The 21,377-nt window shown below is 35.4% G+C and overlaps 5 protein-coding genes across 5 annotated transcripts; 4 read left to right on the top strand and 1 right to left on the bottom strand.

The window, feature by feature from the left end:
- The first annotated feature begins 80 nt into the window (after window positions 1-80).
- On the top strand, window positions 81-3,998 carry LOC17896301 (arginine--tRNA ligase, cytoplasmic). The gene is given in 18 exon segments (XM_023787829.1): window positions 81-122; window positions 367-418; window positions 500-630; window positions 727-802; window positions 893-994; window positions 1,078-1,293; window positions 1,412-1,492; window positions 1,620-1,703; window positions 1,831-1,935; window positions 2,035-2,213; window positions 2,367-2,451; window positions 2,552-2,738; window positions 2,840-2,909; window positions 3,023-3,092; window positions 3,187-3,276; window positions 3,361-3,429; window positions 3,514-3,612; window positions 3,697-3,998. Coding segments are annotated over 17 exon segments (1,773 nt in total). The 5' UTR covers window positions 81-122; window positions 367-400; the 3' UTR covers window positions 3,808-3,998.
- A 2,476-nt stretch (window positions 3,999-6,474) lies between these two features.
- LOC17895926 (methionyl-tRNA formyltransferase) lies at window positions 6,475-9,160 on the top strand. The gene is made up of 11 exons (XM_023788289.1): window positions 6,475-6,642; window positions 6,725-6,787; window positions 7,200-7,334; window positions 7,437-7,539; window positions 7,653-7,723; window positions 7,835-7,939; window positions 8,008-8,041; window positions 8,138-8,238; window positions 8,363-8,422; window positions 8,494-8,697; window positions 8,847-9,160. Exons 1-11 carry the CDS (start codon window positions 6,541-6,543, stop codon window positions 8,934-8,936), a joined length of 1,068 nt encoding a protein of 355 aa, XP_023644057.1. The 5' UTR covers window positions 6,475-6,540; the 3' UTR covers window positions 8,937-9,160.
- On the bottom strand, window positions 8,858-12,300 carry LOC17896466 (protein AAR2 homolog). Its single transcript, XM_006302293.2, has 14 exons — window positions 12,166-12,300; window positions 11,996-12,078; window positions 11,848-11,905; window positions 11,544-11,603; window positions 11,204-11,333; window positions 10,877-11,103; window positions 10,676-10,768; window positions 10,483-10,554; window positions 10,216-10,248; window positions 9,887-10,018; window positions 9,719-9,775; window positions 9,525-9,620; window positions 9,357-9,432; window positions 8,858-8,943 (listed from the first exon to the last, which is right to left on the bottom strand). The coding sequence occupies exons 1-13, from the start codon at window positions 12,259-12,261 to the stop codon at window positions 9,376-9,378; spliced, it is 1,194 nt and encodes a 397-aa protein (XP_006302355.1). The 5' UTR covers window positions 12,262-12,300; the 3' UTR covers window positions 8,858-8,943; window positions 9,357-9,375.
- A 216-nt stretch (window positions 12,301-12,516) lies between these two features.
- On the top strand, window positions 12,517-13,990 carry LOC17895106 (polyadenylation and cleavage factor homolog 1). Its single transcript, XM_006302237.2, has one exon. It carries the CDS (start codon window positions 12,618-12,620, stop codon window positions 13,893-13,895), a length of 1,278 nt encoding a protein of 425 aa, XP_006302299.1. The 5' UTR covers window positions 12,517-12,617; the 3' UTR covers window positions 13,896-13,990.
- Window positions 13,991-17,315: 3,325 nt separating this feature from the next.
- On the top strand, window positions 17,316-19,259 carry LOC17895687 (uncharacterized protein At1g66480). Its single transcript, XM_006302727.2, has 2 exons — window positions 17,316-18,014; window positions 18,924-19,259. The coding sequence occupies exons 1-2, from the start codon at window positions 17,412-17,414 to the stop codon at window positions 18,990-18,992; spliced, it is 672 nt and encodes a 223-aa protein (XP_006302789.1). The 5' UTR covers window positions 17,316-17,411; the 3' UTR covers window positions 18,993-19,259.
- Window positions 19,260-21,377: the final 2,118 nt, after the last annotated feature.

The raw sequence follows: 21,377 nt of genomic DNA, 5'->3' as shown, positions 1-21,377 counted from the left end.
ACAGGCCGAAACCCATTAAGCAAAAGAAAAACACATAGAAGATCTTAGCGTTGAACCCTAGGCAAACGAATAGTTTTCAGTCGCTCAGAAACTGGTTACGAAGTAGAGAAGAGATTGGAGTCGTAAGTTGATTTGTATCGTTACCCAAATGTTTGAATTTTCACAAAGAAGAATTTGTAAAGCTACTTGATTTTTTAAGAACTTTGTAAAGTTTTGGCCTTTCTTCTTATAACTTGTGGTCTAGTTAATATCCTTGAAGTCTTTAGATTTGATTTGCCTGAGTTTTTTTTGTAATTGTGAGTGAAAAAACTTTTGAGATTCTTCCAAAGTATAGTAATGTTTGTCTTATGTGGTTGTTCAAACTAGACTCTCATCTCCTTTGGCAACCAAGACACTGTCGATGGCAACCGTGGTAGCTGTAAGTCACTGTCTTTTTTACATCCAGGACATGATAAAGATTAAAGTTTTCATCTTTCCCTGTTTCATGACTTTGTAACAGAGTGAAGCATTTACGGGGAATCCAAGACGCCAACTCGCAAAGCTCTTTAGCGTGTCTCTTAAATTAACGGTTCCTGATGAACCTGATGTTGAGCCCTTGGTGGAGCCTGGAAAATTTGGAGATTACCAATGGTTCTCAGTCTTTCCACTTAACTCTATGAAATTTCGAAGTACCAATTATGTTGTTTTCCTGTTTTTGAGACTCTTTCATCATATTGTTGTCTGCAGTAACAATGCAATGGGACTGTGGTCCATAATTAAAGGAAAGGGTACAGAGTTCAGGGGTCCTCCAGCTGTTGGACAGGTTCGTTTGGTTTTTGTGTGATTATATCATATGTTGTAAAGCAGATTTGGTGTATTTTCTAACTCTTATTCTGTTTCCGTTTTCACCTAGGCTCTTATCAGCAGTCTCCCTACTTCTGAGATGGTGGAATCATGCTCTATAGCTGGACCTGGATTTGTTAATGTTGTACTATCAGCTAAGTGGATGGCTAAGGTGCTCCTGTTGTAGAGTCATTTTCTAGTCCTCTTAGAAGATAATGTTATGTTTTTCGTAATCGCTTTCTTATCTATCTGCAGAGTATTGAGAATATGCTTATCAATGGGATTGACACATGGGCTCCTACTCTTTCTGTTAAGAGAGCTGTAGTTGATTTTTCCTCTCCTAACATTGCAAAAGAAATGCATGTTGGTCATCTGAGATCCACTATCATTGGTGACACGATAGCGCGCATGCTCGAGTACTCAAATGTTGAAGTTCTACGCAGAAACCATGTTGGTGACTGGGGAACACAGGTAGGTTGCTATTTGCTTCCCTTCAAATTGTTTCTTGACACTGAAAGTCTGAAACCAAGTTAATTTTAATTGTATTCCATAAAGATATTAAAGAAATAAAAGCCGCTTTTTTCTGCAGTTTGGCATGCTAATTGAGTACCTCTTTGAGCAATGTCCTGATACAGATAGTGTAACCGAGACAGCAATTGGAGATCTTCAGGTAAGCTGCTTTGGCATCATATGCCCTCTCAAGCTTTACAGTTCTTCTGATGTACCAATATTGGCATAGTATGCTTTATGTGCAGAACCAAAGCAGTTTAGTTTGAACTTTAGATGTCCTCTGATAGGTGTTTTACAGAAAAGCAAAACTTAAATTTGATTTGGATCAAGAGTTTAAGGAAAAAGCACATCAGGCTGTGGTCCGTCTACAGGTAGAGAACAATTTTCCTTTCCTGAATCACTGGTGCATTCTTCTGTTTTACAGTGTCTTACAATGGAGCTGTCTTTGGTTGCAAAATCGAAATATTTCGCTTGTCTATTTTGCTTTCTTCGGTATAGGGTGGAGATCCTGTTTACCATGAGGCGTGGGCTAAGATTTGTGAAATCAGCCGAAACGAGTTTGCCAAGGTTTACCAAAGCCTTCGAGTCGAGCTTGAAGAAAAGGTAAAGGAATAGTTGGGACATTAACTAAATTATTTGAGACAGAATGGGAAAGAGAGACATGGATGGTTGGTTAATGAAAAATACATTGATTCGTGACAGGGAGAAAGCTTTTACAACCCTTATATACCTCACGTAATTGAGGAATTGAGCAGCAAGGGATAAGTTGAAGAAAGTGAAGGTGCTCGTGTGATATTCATAGATGGCTTTAGCATTCCACTCATTGTTGTAAAGAGTGACGGTGGTTTTAACTATGCCTCAACAGATCTGACTGCTCTTTGGTGGGTTATCTATATGTTAATTATCTTATAGAATCCGGATTTCAGTAGCAATCTTTGGAAAATAAATTTCACATAATTTGACTTCTGTGTCTGTGTGGCTCGATTTGAAATTCTATATTGTTCTCTACTGGTGCTAAAATCTTCCTGGCCCAGGTATCGGCTTAATGAAGAGAAAGCTGAGTGGATTATATATGTGACCGATATTGGCCAGCAGCAGCATTTTAATATGTTTTTCAAAGTAGGTTTGGTGAATATTTTATTGTTTTCATGTCTAGTGAAATGTTTTCTTGATTGAAACTGTCAGTAGTAACTATGATTATCCTGTAAATATGAATCAGGCTGCCAGAAAAGCAGGTTGGCTTCCAGACAATGATCAAACTTACCCTAGAGTTAGTCATGTCGGTTTTGGTCTTGTCCTTGGAGCAGATAACAAGCGATTTAGAACTCGGGCAACAGAAGTAGTACGCCTAGCTGATTTGCTAGATGAGGCCAAGACTCGCAGTAAAGATGCCCTTATTGAGCGCGGTATCCAACTTCGTGTCAACACTCTCTAAATTGCTGAACTATTGATTTGTTCAGTCATAATTTGTTCTTATTCTTCCCTTATATGTTGTTTCGCTGTTTAGGCAAGGATAAAGAATGGACACTCGAGGAGCTGGACCAAACAGCTGAGGCAGTTGGATACGGTGCGCTAAAGTAAGTATTCATCTCTATTCTACTGCTGGTTTCTTCTGGTTTCCGATGAATTTTGTTACCAAGGCTGCACAAATGTGATAAATGACTTTGTGGTTTTGTAATTTTCTTTCAAGGTATGCTGATCTGAAGGGAAACAGATCGACAGGTTATACTTTCAGCTTTGATCAAATGCTTAGTGACAAGGTACTGGGAATTTTTTGGAGCTAGTGTACATATTTCCATTATGAAGTCATCTACATATGCTTATTGAATATTTGGAATCATATTTCATGAGCAGGGAGATACAGCCGTTTACCTTCTTTACGCCCATGCTCGGATCTGCTCAATCATCAAAAAGTCTGGCAAAGACATAGATGAACTAAAAAAGGTACTTTAGCAGCATAAACTCAAAAACCTACAGTCTGTGTAATGGCCCTATAATTCTTACGTTTCAACACTTATTCGACTGCAGACAGGAAAGATAACATTGGATCATGCAGCCGAACGCGCACTGGGGCTTCACCTGCTTCAGTTTGCTGAGGTAAAACGCATGCTCATTAGATTTTACTTTCATATTCAGACTCTTTTTTCTTCTTGGTGACAATATGTGTGAACAATTTTGCAGACTGTTGAGGAAGCCTGCACCACATTATTACCAAACGTATTGTGCAAGTACCTTTACTACTTATCCGAAGAGTTCACCAAATTCTACTCCAATTGTCAGGTGAGCATTTGCAAAACTCTACTTGTCTATTGCAATTAAAAAACCGACCATTGTTTTCATCTTTCTCTTGAACTTTGTTTACAGGTTAATGGTTCAGAAGAGGAGACAAGCCGTCTCCTACTTTGCGAAGCAACGGCCATAGTCATGCGGCAATGCTTCCACCTTCTTGGCATCACCCCTGTTTACAAGCTTTGATACATCAAACACATCACTATGAAACTACCCAAAAGGCATTAGGGTTCTTTTATTATTCATTAATTATTCTTATTTCTATCTTTGATAGTTTAATCTCTAGTAGATGCTTGACTTGACTGTTCATTTCTTTTACTGATACTACTAATATCAATCATATAAGAATCAGAAAGCAGAATCCTAAAAGAGACTTACAATTCCAAAGCATGTAGATTCGTTTCTGTTATATTTTAAGCAGCTTGTTACCATTAACATAGAAGTTACATTAACATAGAAGTCACTAACACTTAACATAGCTTACAAAACAAAGTTAAAACATTCAAAAACTAACATAATTTATTTAGACATGATCACAACAACCATGAGAAGTTTGACAATCTTCTCTTATTCCTCTTTTCCTTCACTCACTAACCACCATCATCATCAGTGTACTCTCTTACTCTTCGGACGATTCTTCATCATCATCATCATCATCAGACACATGTACAACTCTCATCTGGAAGTGAACAAGCACGATGGTCATGCCTCCCGCACACTCGATCTTGTAGATGGTTCTATAGAAAGCCTTGTTTCTACGTTCCACCGTCTCAAGTTTCTTGAGGGTATTGTTCCCAACTCGCTACCAAACAAATAACAAAAGATGTCAAAATTTTGCTATGCTTTAAAAAGATTTTTTTTAAAAACTAATGAGAAAATTCTAAAACTTACATTAGTCGTTACATTTGTGGCTTCATAATCCCACTGATGACTATCCCACTGCCAAAAAAACTGGTCTTCATCCATTTCTACCCTAAACAGACCTAGTGTGTTCGGAGGAAAAGGCAAGTTCGGAGGAAGACACAGTGACAAGCCATAGAGGTTGGTGTTCTCTGGTCTAGTGATCCAAACACCAAGTGTGACAACTTCCAAATCACAAAGACAATGTCTAGACTCCGCGGATTTACTCAAAATCGCTCTTATGACTGAAACAAAACCTCATAATAGTTAAGTTCTTGATTGTAAAGAACATTTTTAAAATATTGGAGGTGAAATGAAAACTTCATTACCAGGATTGTTGTCAGGAACATTCTGTAAGTTGTGGTGGTTCATGTTTAGGCCATCAGTGTTCACCATTTCTGAGAGTGGAGTGTAGCTTTTTTTTTTTTTGTTTCTTTTGTTTTGTTTGGTAAGGGAGTGAAGTGAACTATGGGAGAGAGAGTTAAGTCGCATATAAATAGAAGAAGATGTCGAAGCATTGGCGTAAGATGGAATCGGACGGCTATAAGACAATGTCGTGGAGAGTTGGAGAAAAAATAAGAACCGTCGGATTATAAGCTAAAAACAGGTCCATGCACATGCATCACGAGACGTAATGGTAAGAGACGTATCCTATCCCAAAATAGAAAAAGATGGTGTCATCGACCAGAGAAGAGTCACGTACGTACGTCTCTGTTCATTGAGAGTGGGTTAAGTTTTTGGACTAGCCATAACTTATAATTATGCGTCAAAAGGTTATACTTAGATTAGTATTTCATAAGTACGTAGAAGCCACTAAATATTCGTAAGTGTTTCCTCCACTACATAGAAATGATTTTGATGTTCAAATTTTTGGTCTGTATTATTCAGTAAATACTAAACCTACAAAGATGAAACGGTACTGCATGCATGCACGATGGTACACTACGTCGTCGTGGTTCTGAGTTTACTTTATGTGAATGCATTGGGACTGGGAGGTCTCTCTTTTTCACCAGGTTTCCTCTGTTGGCATATAATTTAAAGTCGACTTTACTTCTCAGTACTACATGTTTCTATTTTGGTAAATTATATCATTATTGTTGTGTTGTGACTTGTGAATTGTGAATGAAGATGCTGGCCAGCTATGAGAGTGTGTGACCATCATTTTTTTTTTTTTTTTTTTTTTGACCATCATTTTTATCGTAGTGAATTGTAATCTACTTATATAAACTAAGCTAAAAGGAGAAAATAAACTGCTTTATTAAACACATAACATTTTGCCTTTATATACTAAAATATAAATTATCTTTAAATTTCTCTATCGAACCCTTATATGTTTTTAATCCGATTTACTAAAGTAAAAGTAACCATCATTTAGAAAAAAATTAATGAAGAAAAATGTGATAAAATTCCCTTATATTCCTCGAGTTTAGGGGTTGAAACCAATGATTTTAGGGGTTGAAACCAATGATTTTAGGGGTTGAAACCAATGATTTTCATAACTCAATTAGAATAAAAAATTTGAATCCTAAACTTTCTGGACTAAACTCGATACCCATATTTGAAAATATGTTGTGAATAGTTTTGAGAATTATATCTAATTTTTGAGAATTATACATTACACAATTACTTGACCGAAAACAAAAAAAAAAAGATAGACACAAATAATTTTTTGAGAAATTTACTTCTTCAGTTACATTCTTAACTTTATAATTTACAAAATTAATTGGTTTCTTAAACTCTGAAATTGATATTTTATCAGATAATTTATCTCATTGAAATTTTTCACAATGCTACAAAAAAACATAACAAGGAAAAGGCAAAAAATAAATCGTTTAACCAAATTAAAAATTCCACTTCGATTTGGTTAAGTTTTGGTTTTCCGGTTTAATTTTGTTTAGAACGGTTTGAATCCAAATGTCATACCATTATCATCATCTCCGTCTCGTCGTCTCTGTATCCAAAATCCAAAGGAAGCTTCGAAACCATTAGAGGCATCAAAATCAAAATCAGTAGGAAACAATGATACTACGTCGTTTCATTTGCTACAACGCTTCTTCAACTGTTTCTTCTATAGCTCCGTCTCCGAAGAAGAAGCCTCTCATCTTCTTAGGCTCTCCTCAGGTAAACAAAAAAAAGATTAAAACATCTTCTCATGGGTTTAGGGTTTTAGCCCCTATCTTATTCCTTTCTTCGATGAAATTAGGTTTCCGTAACTGTTCTTGAAGCTCTGTTCGATGCATCTGCTGCACCAAACTCTTCCTTTAAGGTATAAAATCTATAACTTTTGGTTTAGAAATTTCTCCATTTTCGAGTTTAGGTATGAATTGGATTAGCTTTGAGTATTAGAACTCAGATTTGAATGTTTTCTGATTTTGGTTCTTGAAAAAATGGGAACTTTGATTGCTTTTGAACATTTTGAATTCGATTTTTGGTAGCCCTTTTTGATTCTGATTCAAGTTTAGGTGTGAATTGGATTAGCTTAGAGTATTAGAACTCAGATTTTGAATGTTTTCTGATTTTGATTCTTGAAAAAATGGGAACTTTGATTGCTTTTGAACATTTTGAATTCGATTTTTGTTAGCCCTTTTTGATTCTGATTCAAGATAATGCGAATTGTGGTGAAGATCTTCAGGTTTACTTAAACCGGTTTTGACCCGCTTATTCGGCATTTGTTCTAGGTTGCAGGGGTTGTCACACAACCTCCATCAAGAAGAGATAGAGGTAGAAAACTTTTGCCTTCTCCGGTAGCTCAATATGCTCTTGATAAAGGCTTACCTTCTGATCTCATTTTCTCCCCTGAAAAGGCAGGAGATGTAAGGATTCTTGTCTGATGATATGTATAATGTTCTTGCTTTTGGAAAGATGCGATCTTTCGTTCTTTCTTGTGAAGATGACATCGCATTGCTTCTATGCAGGAAGCTTTCTTATCGACTTTAAGAGATTTGCAACCTGAGCTTTGTATTACAGCAGCTTATGGGAATATATTGCCTACCAAGTTCCTTAAAATTCCAGTACATGGTTAGTAAAAGTTGCTACGTAATGGAACATTCTATATGGTGGATGGAAAAGAATGTTGTGTTTTATACTGTAATGAGTCTATCTGTTTTGAAGCCGATGGTTTAATGTTTTAGGGACAGTAAACATACACCCAAGTTTGCTGCCGCTGTACCGTGGTGCAGCTCCAGTTCAAAGAGCATTGCAGGTGCAATTTTTTTTCAATCTTAACTAGTCATTCAACTCTTCTTGTTATTGCTTACAACATTGTAAGACTTTTGACTCAAATGTGCACTATAACACTTCGTGGCTGCACTAGGATGGTGTCACGGAAACAGGAGTATCATTAGCATTTACGGTGCGGAAGTTAGATGCAGGGCCAGTGATTGCCTCTAAGAGTATCCAAGTGGATGATATAATAAAGGTATTCACTTTATCATCATCTTATTATATTTGCTGGATCTTAATGACCTCTGTTTGAATCATTTGCAGGCACCAGAACTGCTCTCGTTCCTATTTTCTGAAGGTGATATATTAATTCTTGTACTTCTGCTTTTCAGTAAAAGTTATTTGAACATAATTGAATTTTGTGATTAGGGTCTAAGTGGAAAAAACCTTGCAGGTTCTAAGCTTCTTATCCGTGAACTTCCTTCGATATTTGATGGGTCGGCAGAATCAAAAGCAGTTCCCCAAGATGATTCTAAAGCTACCTTAGCTCAGAAGGTATATGTTGTGTTATCATTCAAAATAAATTGAAGGCAATGCTGCTATATTGCTTGAATGGGATAACTTAATCTGATTCGGAATTTGGTTCTTACGGGACTGAAATGCATCAATTGTTGCACAGATAGCTCAAGATGAGGCTTGGCTCTCTTTTGACCAGGAAGCTTTTGTTATACATAACAAGGTAGAGAACTCTTCATTCCGTTCAATTAGTTTACAATGAGAATCTATATAAAAAGTAAAACCGCTTTTTAGGTTCGTGCATTCACAGGATGGCCAGGAACACGAGCTAAAGTTGTAGTCCTCGATGACAAAAGCGGCCAGGAAAACGTGCTCGAGCTTAAAATCATTACCACTCGAGTAAGCCAAGCTTTGGAAATCCAGGATGGTGAACAAGATTATGTAACTTTCAAGAAAGGTTCATTGGTGTTTCCCTGTGGGGGAGGTTCTGCTTTAGAGGTAAACGCTATAGACATATTACTGCTTGTTCTCTAAATCAACTTAGTTAGACTTACTCACTGTTGATACAAAAGGCAGATGTTATATGATGTGGTAACCAAACACTAATCTAGCATTTAAAAACCTAATACTTGGTGTCGCTGATTCAGGTACTAGAAGTCCAGCTTCCTGGCAAAAAAGCTATCAACGCAGCTGCTTTTTGGAATGGCTTGAGAGGTCAAAAGCTGAAGAAGCTATGAAGACAGGCTGAAACAGAGATAAGTTTGGTCAGGAAGTTAGAATTAAGCAAATTAGAAATAAGCTTTCAATTGTTTCTGAATTACCAATTTGTTACAGGTGGTGCAAACAAACTGTACCTAGTAAATTTTGGTATGATATGATATTTCTCGATTTAACCATGCGGCATTAGCAGCATAATGTAAAATTTCTTCGCGATTTTGATCAAGAAAACTGCCTTCAAGTGTTCTTAATCTCCAACCATATGTCTATTAACTGTGTAAAAAGACCTTTGCTTATTTTATTAACTACAATTCACTGTCCCATGCTACTGGTAATGATATCTAGATGTAAGACGTGAGAATAGCCTCAATTTTTTTGATTGCACTATCAGCAGCATTAGCATTATTGGCAAACATCGTGCAAGTAAAATAAAAAAATACCTGCATCGATCACCATCGTCTAAGTGACCATATATTCTTCATGACTTTCATCCAACATCTCAACCACAGGAGCATACTGCATTATGTCATTAATGAGAGTCCATGAGCCAAAAATAAGAACTAAAAGCAAAAGATGCTTAAGACAATGCTGAAGGCAGATACATGTACCTCATCATCTTCCTCAAAGTAAATCCCGTCAATTTCGCTCTTCTTCTGAAACTCCCATCCTAATCTGTTTTCAAGCAACTCTTTGAACTTCCTTGTCTGCAAAAGACAGGTGTGAAAATGAATTTATGGATAAGACATGACAATAAGGGCTGTGAAATACTGATCTAATCTGTATATGAAGAAGTTGTACATACCCACGACAATAAATCTCCATCAACTACAGATGCCTCTTCCACTAGTGCAACAAAGTCCTGTTATCGAAGCAATGTAAGTTGTTCGACTCTATATCCTCCAGAAACAAATGATTTAATATGCTGAGTGTATGCTCACTCAGAGAAATATATCGCTAGTCAGAGATTTACCTTGCTAAGCAAATGCAGAAAGCTATCGGAAGCTAGCCAAGAATCATCAAGAAGTGCATGAACGCCCATCTCAGGATCACTACTCTCTTTTTGTAGTCCATATTTTAGTTGATGGTAGATGACTCTGATGAACTGTGATAAAAGCATCCGGGAGAGGGGAAAAATGAGTTTTTCAAAGTACATAGCTGAGGTAAAAGACAAATTTAGACGGTAAAATATTAACTGGTAAAGCCTGCTGAGTGCATATACGAGTTAGGAGGATATAAAGGGTTAGCGAATGACAAGGTAATACAGATTTCATAAAAACTAGTACATGAAAATTTACGTACCTTTGTAAATAGTTGACTCCTTGTGTGAAAAGGCTGGCAAAGGTCACAAAGAAATGTAAAATGTCAAAAGTCAAAGAGAGCATACAAATGGATGAGAACAGAAAGAAAAAAATACATCTTCGCATGAGAGAGGTATGGGTTAAGAGAAAATCACAAACAAAACATATCAAATAATTTAACACGGATGTACTTTCACATCACATCATGTCAACCATATTAAAGGGAACAAGCAATTATAATAACAAAATGGAGCTTCAAATCACATACCGCATGGATGCAGCCCATTAAAAGACTAACTATGGACTTCCACTGCATGAAGGACTCAAGAGACTGTCCCATCTGCACATTAACAGGAAAAATTGATCAGAGAATGGAACAGGTTCCTATTTGCATCCATATATATATGCACAATGTGTGTATGAGCTTCTTTTAAGTATATGTTAAGGTAGGCAGCACAAACCAGAAATGCTACAAAAGAAAATTGTAGCTCTCCAAGAAGTAAGTCTTCCGAGTCTTTGTACTCCTTTGACAATACACTTTCTAGCAGTTGAGTCTATACAAAGAAAAAGAGAAAGTGACATAAATTAGGTTTCACAGGATTCTGAGATATAAACATCTACACTGGAAAAGTTAAAGAGGACGACTCTGTTAAGGGGAGTACCTTGTCATGATTCATAGAGGTCAGCTCCTGCCCAGACATTCCCTTGTGCTTTAAAATCCGAGGAATAGAAGTGTAGTAAAACCTATTCTCTTTTGGTTCCTCAGTAGATGATGCCTTAAACTTGCCTTTCTTCATCTGTGCATCAAGTGCTTTTTCCATTGCTGTTTTAGGCCCACCTTTTAGAATAGCAGATTCATAGATGACTGTGATTTCTCCTCCAAGTGGCTCTGCAAAACACATATAGTTTTACAGTGTTCATTACTCAAGTGAGGGAAAATATTAACTATGTAGTTAAGTAAACCCACCAAAAAAATAAGGTTCACATACCAAATTTTTCAATAACATCCTTCGTAATGTAATTAGATAGGTGCTTCCATTCTCCATATCTACTTAAATTGTATGGGCCAAGATGTTTGTCAAACTCCAAAGACCTGACTGCTTGAGAATATCTCTCTTCCTGGGTCATATGAAAAAGAATGAAATGAATAATCAAGCACTAATTATCTACTACCACTAGTGCTACTACAACATGGTTTTTTCTGTTACAAGTTTTACAGAACAGATTTGATTATATTTCTCTATTCTAGAAAAATTCCGCAGAACAATGCAAATCGCTGACCAACATATAAGCAGGCAATAACAGCACTAAATTATCAAAAGGACATACCTCTTCTTCAGATACTTTTCCTAACCACTCGTCTTGCTGATTCCATTTGCGCACAATAACCTTGTATAATCAACAACAGATGGTGAAATTATATCCCATGATCCGTGTATACACAATTCCATAGCACTGCAACTTAAAAGAATACCCAATACAGAACAAGAACATGACTAAATTCATTTCTTCATCAAACAAAATTCTATGTAATAAACAACAAACACAAGTGAAAACACCTAAACCCCATCTCAGGTAAACATGAATCTTGAGACCAAAAAGATAAACAAATGAGGCAAGACAGATTCCAAACCTGAGAAGTCCCAACATCAACAAAGAAGCCAATGGTTGGTGAAAACTCTTTACCATCCCTGAAAAACAAAATCAAAGCCTAAAGTTATCAGCCAAACAAAAATTAACAGAGATTGAAAAGCACAAGAACCCATTTAAAGACTTCAAACCTGGTTGATGAACTATAGAATACAAAGTGAATCCCAGGAGGTATCATCTTAATCCCTTTGAAAGCTGGTCCAACTGAGAAAATCTATAACGAGTAATTCACAACATTGATAAGAACTTGAGAAAAGCTTCAAACTTTAAATTCGATAGAAGAAGAAGAAACAAACAGAACCTGAGTGTCGATTCCAACAAGTGTATGCTGAGGAACGTCGAGAAATAGAAGCGTAGCTCCATGCTTCACTAGCTCTAATGCTTTCTCAGAATCCATCACACACTTCCTCCTCCTTCTTCTTCGCTACTTTTTCCGGCGATCACTAAAAAGCAGAGAAGGGAACAACAAAAACGAGTAAGTTCCAGAAAGGCCCATTCATAAAGCCCATTGGGCCTTTTAACCTTAGCCCAGTGAGAAAACACGTGGTAACGCGTAGTTCACGCGTTTTACTTTCTCAACCGACTTAAAACGTTTGTTTATTTATATTCCTTTACCTCTTCATTCATCATCATTCTCAATCGTTTCAATTTCTAAAAAGTTATCTCATCTCTCTCAACGCAAACACCAAATCCAAATTTAGGGTTTTCTTTTTCTCAATTCGATCTTTGTGAAGTTGTATTGAAATCGCGAAGATGACATCAACAGGATCCTTCTCTCACCAAAGAAACGCACAATACCGAAACGCAAACGCTGGAGGAACGCTGAAGAGACGATTCGACGACAATCGCGGTTACGGAGGCGGAATCGGAGATAACCAAGAGAATCGGAACCGTTACGCGCCGTCTCAGAAACGTTTCAGACCGCAAACGCAAACGCAACAACAGAATCAGTTTCGATCTGGCAAGATTCCTCTGTATCATCATCATCATGGTAGTTATAATAACGTGTCTAGGGTTTCATCTCAATCATATAACAATTACGGTGTTGTTGATGTGATTGCTTCTAATTCAAGTTTTCCATTACATAACAATGATTCTTCTAACACCAACAATTACCAGAAACCCTTTGGTTATGGTAATAACAACAACCCTAATCCCCAATTTGTTCCGGTTCCATTACCTTATCGTAAGCTTAACGATGATGTTTCTTTAGATTCGTTGCCTGAATGGGTTCCGAACCAAACCCTAACTTCGAATTATCCTGTTAGCAATATGAATGTTCAAGCACCTGTTTTTACGAATTTTTCGAATCCGATGATATTGAATCATTCGAACATGGCTTCTGTTGTGTCGCAATCTATGTCTCAACCAATTTTTGTGAGCAAAGAGTTAACAGAGTTGCTTAACGTTCTCAACAATGAGAAAGAAGCAAGTAAACCTGGTGAATTGCCTCTAGGGTTAAGCTTTGATAACCCATCGTCGCTTAATGTGAGACATGAGTCTGTGATTAAGTCTTTGTATGCTGATATGCCGAGGCAATGTTCGGCTTGCGGCGTGAGATTCAAGTGTCAAGAAGATCATAGCAAGCATATGGACTGGCACGTAAGGAAGAACAGGATGGCTAAACCTGGTGTGAGACAAGGCCAGCAACCGCAGAAATCGCGGGGATGGTTAGCGAGTGTACCCTTATGGCTCAGTGCAGCAACTGGAGGAGGGATGGTAGAATCGGCGAAACCGTCTTTTGGAGGAGAAACACAGAAGAAGAAAGACAACGAGGAAGAGCGAAAAGAACTCGTTGTGCCGGCGGATGAAGAGCAGAAGAATTGCGCGTTATGCGAAGAGCCCTTTGAAGAGTTCTTTAGCCATGAAGCTGATGATTGGATGTACAAAGACGCAGTCTATTTTAACATGAACGGGACTATAGTTCATTCTAAGTGTATGCCTGAAACCAAACCCGCAAAGGAACCAAGAGAGATCCCGAGTATAATGCCTGTTACAGTTCCATCTGTTGCGAGTGCAATAGTCTGCTGATTTGAGATTTACATTAGTCTTTCACATCTCTCTTTTAGTCATTCGTTTTTTACAGCAATGTACATACATAAATCAAGTTGTAAAGCAAATTCAAATCAATGAAAAATTATTTTTTTAACTATATGATCTCTGTATACTTCTATGTTACATTTAAATATACATAAGCTTTTATATCTCTGTTTTAATCGTTACTTGAAAACAGAGGATAAACTTTGTAAATGTTCGACTTAAACAAGGAATCTTTTAAACCTAATCGTAACATGAAAAGTTTACAAGAGTGTATATAAGTAGATTTGTTTGCACGAGTTAAATAATCTAAGCGTCTAAGCCTAACAAAGACATATACATAACCTAGCTCGTAAGAAAGTGAATGATGACAACAAAGACATATACATAACCTAGCTCGTAAGAAACTGAATGATGACAATGACTGATCTTTTGAAGGGAAATGCTTACTCTTTCTGTCGGAAAAAAGAAAAGATGGTACTAATCGAGATGTTGAACTTCTTGTACTATGTTTTGATTTTACAGCCGAGAGATTTGGACCGCGCTGTCCTCTGCTGTTTCAATATCGTGTTTCGTGTTTGGAACATGTGACTATATATATCCTGTGTAAGAGATGAGCACCTCGCTCTCTTATATAAACACTATGATCCAGTGATAGAGATTGTTATTTCAACTAAGGTTGAGCCCAATGCGCGGTATCGTGGAGCAATTTCTTGAAAGTGGACCTCAATACTTTTCTGGACAAAATTTAAGCCGGGAGTTTCTTCATTGATCGAGGAGAAGAAAGTCGCTGTGGTGTTCGCTATCCGCGGATCTAAATCGACCATTACTTGTTTTTTACCAAACAGCTTACAACCCACTTTTGTTCTCTTCTTATGTTCCAAGTTTAGTGCAACTACAAATCAACCAAGGTAACAAAAGGAAAGATAGAGATTGTTAAGTAGTTTCATTTTCAAATTTTCATGTGTTTCTTGTTTCTTGTTTCATCTCCTTTTTGATCCAGATGACTTCTAGTCAATTATTAACTTGTGTTTTTGCTATTTATCTCTTATATATAAGCGGATTTTGAATGTTTTCATACCCAACACAAACGTTAAGGTACATGCCTTTACGAAGTTTTCAATTCAATGTGTTGGAATTTGTGTTACGAGCTATGCCTTAACCAATAGTTTGTGGCAAAGATTTGTTAGATTTACTTAGCCTTTTTTAACAATGAGAAAGAGAAGAAAACTTCAATAGCAAGTAACATTGACTAATCTCCTCTTAGACTAGCTATAAGCTTTCATAGTATGGTGCATGGTTGCTAAAAAGTGTAACATGATGAATCTGTGAATAAAATCCTTACCAATGCAATGTTCTTGATCATGTGGCATGTAAGTAAGAACAGAAATGGCTAAAACCACTATAAACCGCAGAAATTGGAAGTTTGGTTTGCGAGCTTTGTCTCTATGGCTCAATCCACATCATAGCCCAAATATCATATATTCATATGTAATGTGGACTTACGTATTTGTTATCACACTCAAAATCATAAACTTATATATGATCCATCAGTCAAGTTACCTCAACCACCCTTTCTCGTTTAGACAAAAACAAGAGAAACCTAACTAGATGTTACATTTTCGTACTAAAGTAAAAGTAACTTAAGCTTACACCCGAAAGTGAGCAAGAAATTGCGGCATTGTTTGTTAATCACAACTTATAGCACTCACCAATATTGACAAACTCTAAATTTATAAATCGGTCGCCTAGAGACACCAAAAACAGTTATTACTTGACTTTTTTTTTTCGGTGTTGATAGTTTTCTAAGCCGATTTGGTCAATATTGGGGAAAGGGTACTTACAAAAAGTGGCACTTACCAACTGCAATTGTTTTACAAAGCAAAACCTAGCCAAAATATATAAATATACAATTGCAATTACATGTTTATCTAAACTCGAAGAAATGGTTGGTTTTGTCGTTTGAGTTTTGTGCATGCACTAGGTGTCGGATGCTTTTTTTGACCACCACAAAATGTAACATACATCTCTAAACAAGTAACCGTGTATGTTTTTGCATTTCTTACTTAAGTCACGGACTCACCAACCCCAAATTTGGTTCATATATATATTGTATAATTTTCTTACTTGCAAATTTTGTTTATATCATGATGAAAAAAAACTAAGATTATTGTTATGAATTATAATATCACTTAAAAAAACTTCAACGAACGACTTTGTACCATTGACAAACTTCAATAATAACACGTGAATCGCTTAGTTGAACTTTTTTTGCACGATAATGGGTTTCATAGGTTGATTTTGATGTTTGGAAACAATGATCTCATGCATAATTTGATAACCAAATTTGCGTATGTGATGTTTTTCTTCTAACTAGCATTTGCATATATGTAAGTGATATTTTCTTCTTCTATATTTAGGTTAGTACCGATTGGGTTGGGACGGATCAATATAGTGGAAGAGAGGTCAGCAACCAAACCCCTCGGCTAAAAATATCAAATTCTTTTAGTTTTTATTGGTTTAAATAAAGATTAAGTAAGTCATATCATAAATTGTAGGAATTTCCCCAACCTCTCACAAATAGGGTAGAGAAAATAAATAATAATGTAAACACTATTATCTTTTACTATTTACAAACTTTTATAAATATAAATAATAATAATAATTTAAAAATATTGAAAAATCTGACCAAAATTTTTTAAATAATATGGAAAAGTGTATTATATATATATATATATTAAAAATTTAAACACGAGTAGCATTTTACCCTCATTAAAAGTCCTTTCTAATTATGCTAGTGGACGATTTTTTTTCTGAAAAGCATAATTGTTAATTAGAGCCAATATTTTAATTTGAGATACACGTATTGCTTTATATTTATTTTGTAATTAGTCATATTTATATTTATTAAAAATTTACGACTGAATCACGGTTAACCGAGATATAAAGTGAGACAATGATTGATTTGGTTTAGAACTGATTTAACTCATTGTTAACCATATTTGTATGAACTTAAATTTCTTCAAATATAATTATTATGTCTTCATTATAATATGGCTACATGAGTATATTATATAACAACATAATTATTATCTTTTTGAACAATACGTACAAACCACAAAGCATGCGCGGTAGTTACAGTCATGAAAATAATTAGTATCCGAACTAAGTCATTTACTTTTTCAATTTTCAATAGACCATATAAAAAGAAAATAAAAAACTTGTAATAAAAATTTAAAGAAATGTAACACAAACCGACATATTCAAGTTTTATTCTTTTCAAACCTTATGAATAATATTTTTTTTTCAACGTTAACGACTTTAATTAGTAAATCAGAAGGAATCTCTATAAATTTTCACAGCTTCACACAGACTAAAATCTCAAATATTAATATTTTCAACCAAACCGTTCTCAACTCTCAACTATATATAAATAGTAACACAAACGCATTATAAACACATTTTCACATTATCCAATCAAATAAACACAAAATCAAGAAAGTTCAAGAAATGGGAAATAGCATTACTGTAAAGAGAAAGAAAGCTAAAGTGATGAAGATCGACGGCGAAACATTCCGGATAAAAACTCCGGCGACGGCGAGAGAAGTCACGGCGGAGTATCCTGGTTACGTTCTTTTAGATTCTCAAGCGGTTAAGAACTTCGGAGTTCGAGCTAAACCGCTTGAACCGAACCAAATCTTGAAACCAAAGAAGACTTATTTTCTCGTCGAGCTACCTAAGCTTCCGCCGGAGACTACGGCGGCGGAGAGGGATGATAGTAATAATAAGCTTCCTTACCGGAGAGTTATGTCTGGAATCCACGTCGGTGCTAAGGAGAGGTTAGAAATGTTGATGTTGTCTCGTAGAACGGTTTCTGACGTCACCATCGGAAGATCTGACGGCGGAGATGGGTTTAGACCAGGGCAGACGAGTGTGAGGTTGAGGTTGCCTCGTTCTCAGATCACAAAGCTTATGGAAGAGAGTAAAGATGCTTCCGAGATCGCTGACAAGATTTTAGGTATATATATGGAGAGGTCCGGTGAGATTTGCGGCGGAAGAGGTGGTGGTGATGGTCGCCGGAAACTTGGAAGTGGAGAGATTAAACCGCGTGAGGTAATTCTTGATTTTTTTTTTCTTATTTTTTTTAGTCAAAACGTTTTTATTTTTTATCGCGATAAATTATTTTTTTTGCGTGAAAATTTAAATATACCAATTCAACTTAATAGAATCTTTTATTTTAGAGTTATACAAAATGAGAGCAATGAGTGTAAATAACCTTAACTAATTTAGAATCGATAAAAATAACAAAGTTTAGATTAAGTTACGAGATTTCGAATACCGACTATAAAACTAGTTTTGATAGAAGAAATATATGAACTCGGCTTAAAATTTGTAATTATGAAAATATAATAATAATTATGTCAACTATCATATTTTGGAGCTAAGTATTATAACCCGAAATTACGCAAATAGTTTAATTTGTTTATAAGAGTAGAGTTCCCTAAATTGATGTAGAAGACAAGAAACATAACTAAATTTTTGTTAGGCATTGCTTTGACATTTGATTTAGAGTTATATTATTGTTATTGTATATTCCACTAACGCCACTAGTGTATATATATATGTAACTTATCTATTTATGTCATCTAGCTACGTGAGTATGACGTAACTAATATATATACAAAACAAAACAATCTTCACATATTCATGTTTATATAGTCAAACACAGATATAGGAGCAGGAGTGGACTTATGAAAGGTTTGACAAACGAACTCGTAAATGGATTCACATGTTCTTGAAACTATCTATGTTAGTCTTAGTAGTCTTAATAACCATTACATCGTCGAAAGATATGGTTAGAAAACGCATGGTTATTAATTAGTTTATGTAATATAGCAATGATCAAGATCTTCTCGATTATTCAAATGATTTGGTTGTTTGTTTGTTTTGCTAATCATATAGTATTAATAGGTTTATTAAGAGAGTCAAAGAAGTAATTATATTAAACTTAAACATGTGCAGAAGCAGGTGAGTTTCGCCGGAGAAGGTGGACGGGAGCTTCCTGTTCTATGGAGTAGAAATGAGAAATAATCATCAAATTTAATTCGACGACATATTTTTCAAAGAGAAATTTATATTTTGTTAATTGTGGTAGGACTCAAATCTTGTGTGTGTGTGTGTGTATATCTTTTTAAATAGCAACTAGAGATTATTTAGAAATGTGTCATTTCATACTTTAACTTTAAGATATGATAAGTAATGTATAGGTAAAGTGCTAATGGACATGCATGGTTGGGTGCCAACCCTACTAGTAACCAAATAATCAACAATCAATTATATTTATGTAATCAACTTTTATTTTAGAGTTAAAAAAGTATTCCCAAAACGATTGGATTTTTCAAAGAATCTAAAGACAAAAAAATGGCATTGCCTTTGGTTGCAACTAGCAACTTGAAAAAGTTAGAAAAAAGTTTTGGGCAGTCCACTAAACGCAACTTAGTCTCATGCATATGAAAGATACACACAATACACATATATATGTAAAATAATAACACGACTTGTACAATAAAGAAACATAACAATTAACACACTCACTATTCAAATTGCATGAGAATCTAAATACACTGAAATTCACGATATTTAACAATATATATTCAAGAACTTAATCATCATGCATGACGAAGATATTATTAACTCCTTAGCCAATAACTTTTAAAACAACACTTTCACACAATTTCTGAATTTAACTAGTACACCCTTTTCTTCATATTATGACTTTTTAGTGACTTTGCAAAAATTAGGTGTAAGAGAGAGATGCATGTAGAATAACAAAAATACCCTAGTTTCCCAAATTAGACCAATGCTCATAATGTTTTGTCATCTATCTATCTACTAAAACATTCCAAAACTATAAACTATGAATTTTGTTTGTATGTATTCATCATTAACATTTCAACTCTCTTTGCCTTTTTTATGGGTGGAAAAATCAATATTCTCTTTCCCCACTAAAGAGGAAGAAGGAAAGATATGGTATTTAGAGTGCTTTAGGTGCACCACCCTCCCACTAGATTTGCTAAGCAAAGCCTATCCTACCCAAGTACCATTATTATATTCAAATACATAATATTTGACTTAAGTTCATAGACAAAAGACTATGTGAAAGAAAAAATAAACTATGTCACGATGAACCATTAAGTGATGCACACTATGGTTGGGGCCTATCACGTGGGTTTGGCTTGGTTTATGATTATCCTCATTGTCAAGATCAAGTCATTGGTGGATGGGCTGCATTTTATCTTGGTGATTGGGTCCATATTAGACAACTTTTTTGATTCATATCATAAAGCATAATCACACCATGACACTAAGATGGGGACCTTATAAGGGAAGTGGTGTCTCTGAGCTTCCATTATCCTTGGAGATATTTAGTAGTACTGGAACTTAAGGTTATAATATGAGAAGCATCAAGGACCTTTGGACTTTGATAGCCAAGTCTCTGATCAAGGGTTTGAATTTGGTGTCGAAAAATGTCACAAAGCTCACAACCTTCCTCCGGTAAAATGAACATGATCCGTCGCCGTGGGTCTTCAATACTAACAACTGAAGCCATAGATTAGGACATGTAGAATTTAGGAGGCATTTTTCTTGTAAAATAGTTAGTGTTTTAGTAAACAATATATTTTATTTATATAATTATGTTAATGAAGTCTTAATGTGATTTTGTACCAGTAATATTACTTGTGAATGATCTTCTTTAATATATATATTTTGCCTAGCTATATATATATTAGATGCATATTTTCTTAAACATATTAGTTGCAGAGAGATTAAGTATAATTAAGTTGTGATGATGACTGGCCACGAAATGTTTTCTTACAATGCTTCCCAAATGAATTGAATAAATAAGATCATAATCCAAACTAGAGGTTTCTCTCTATACACGAAAGTGAAAGTGTTTTCATTATTGCGGTAAAATGCTTTGTGTGCTAACAACTACTTATAATTAAGGACCATCATGGTTTCAGAACTCTTTTAATTTGCCTGTTACTATTATCATTGCACGTATTCTCTTGACATAATTATAACGAGAATCAAACGTACATGCATGAAAACATTTTTTGGGGTTTGCTTTTAGAAGCTAGCTATCATATTTTTTGGTTTCGTGTGGTTCTTCTAGTGTGTTCATTTGATTTCTGTGGATTATATGAATTATATAACCTCCCACTTGCATGGGCTTCGACATATTATTGGGTTTGATGAATTGCTATATTTACCCTAGAGGTATGGGCTTAAATTAAAAGTAAGATAAAAGGCCCAAGAGATACTGAACCTTTTTTTTTTTGGTCACCATACTGAACTTATTTACCTTAATTAATCCAATCGCACCAAATTCACAAAAAAAAAAAAAAAAAAAAAAAAAAAAAAAAAAAAACATTATAAGGCTATTATTGGTCACACAGCCTTCACAGGTCACGT

This window comes from Capsella rubella, unplaced genomic scaffold, assembly GCF_000375325.1.
Source record: "Capsella rubella cultivar Monte Gargano unplaced genomic scaffold, Caprub1_0 scaffold_2, whole genome shotgun sequence".
NCBI lineage: Eukaryota > Viridiplantae > Streptophyta > Magnoliopsida > Brassicales > Brassicaceae > Capsella > Capsella rubella.
This window is presented reverse-complemented; position numbering and strand designations above follow the sequence as displayed.

Coding starts and splice junctions, on each gene's coding strand:
- LOC17895926 (XM_023788289.1), top strand. CDS start 6,541: ATGATACTACGTCGTTTCATTTGCTACAACGCTTCTTCAACTGTTTCT. Junction 7,335..7,436: donor CCCCTGAAAAGGCAGGAGAT/GTAAGGATTCTT, acceptor GCTTCTATGCAG/GAAGCTTTCTTATCGACTTT. Junction 7,940..8,007: donor AAGTGGATGATATAATAAAG/GTATTCACTTTA, acceptor AATCATTTGCAG/GCACCAGAACTGCTCTCGTT.
- LOC17896466 (XM_006302293.2), bottom strand. CDS start 12,261: ATGGATTCTGAGAAAGCATTAGAGCTAGTGAAGCATGGAGCTACGCTT. Junction 11,104..11,203: donor GGATGTTATTGAAAAATTTG/GTATGTGAACCT, acceptor TGTGTTTTGCAG/AGCCACTTGGAGGAGAAATC. Junction 9,776..9,886: donor TTCTGCATTTGCTTAGCAAG/GTAAATCTCTGA, acceptor CTTCGATAACAG/GACTTTGTTGCACTAGTGGA.
- LOC17895106 (XM_006302237.2), top strand. CDS start 12,618: ATGACATCAACAGGATCCTTCTCTCACCAAAGAAACGCACAATACCGA.
- LOC17895687 (XM_006302727.2), top strand. CDS start 17,412: ATGGGAAATAGCATTACTGTAAAGAGAAAGAAAGCTAAAGTGATGAAG. Junction 18,015..18,923: donor GAGAGATTAAACCGCGTGAG/GTAATTCTTGAT, acceptor AAACATGTGCAG/AAGCAGGTGAGTTTCGCCGG.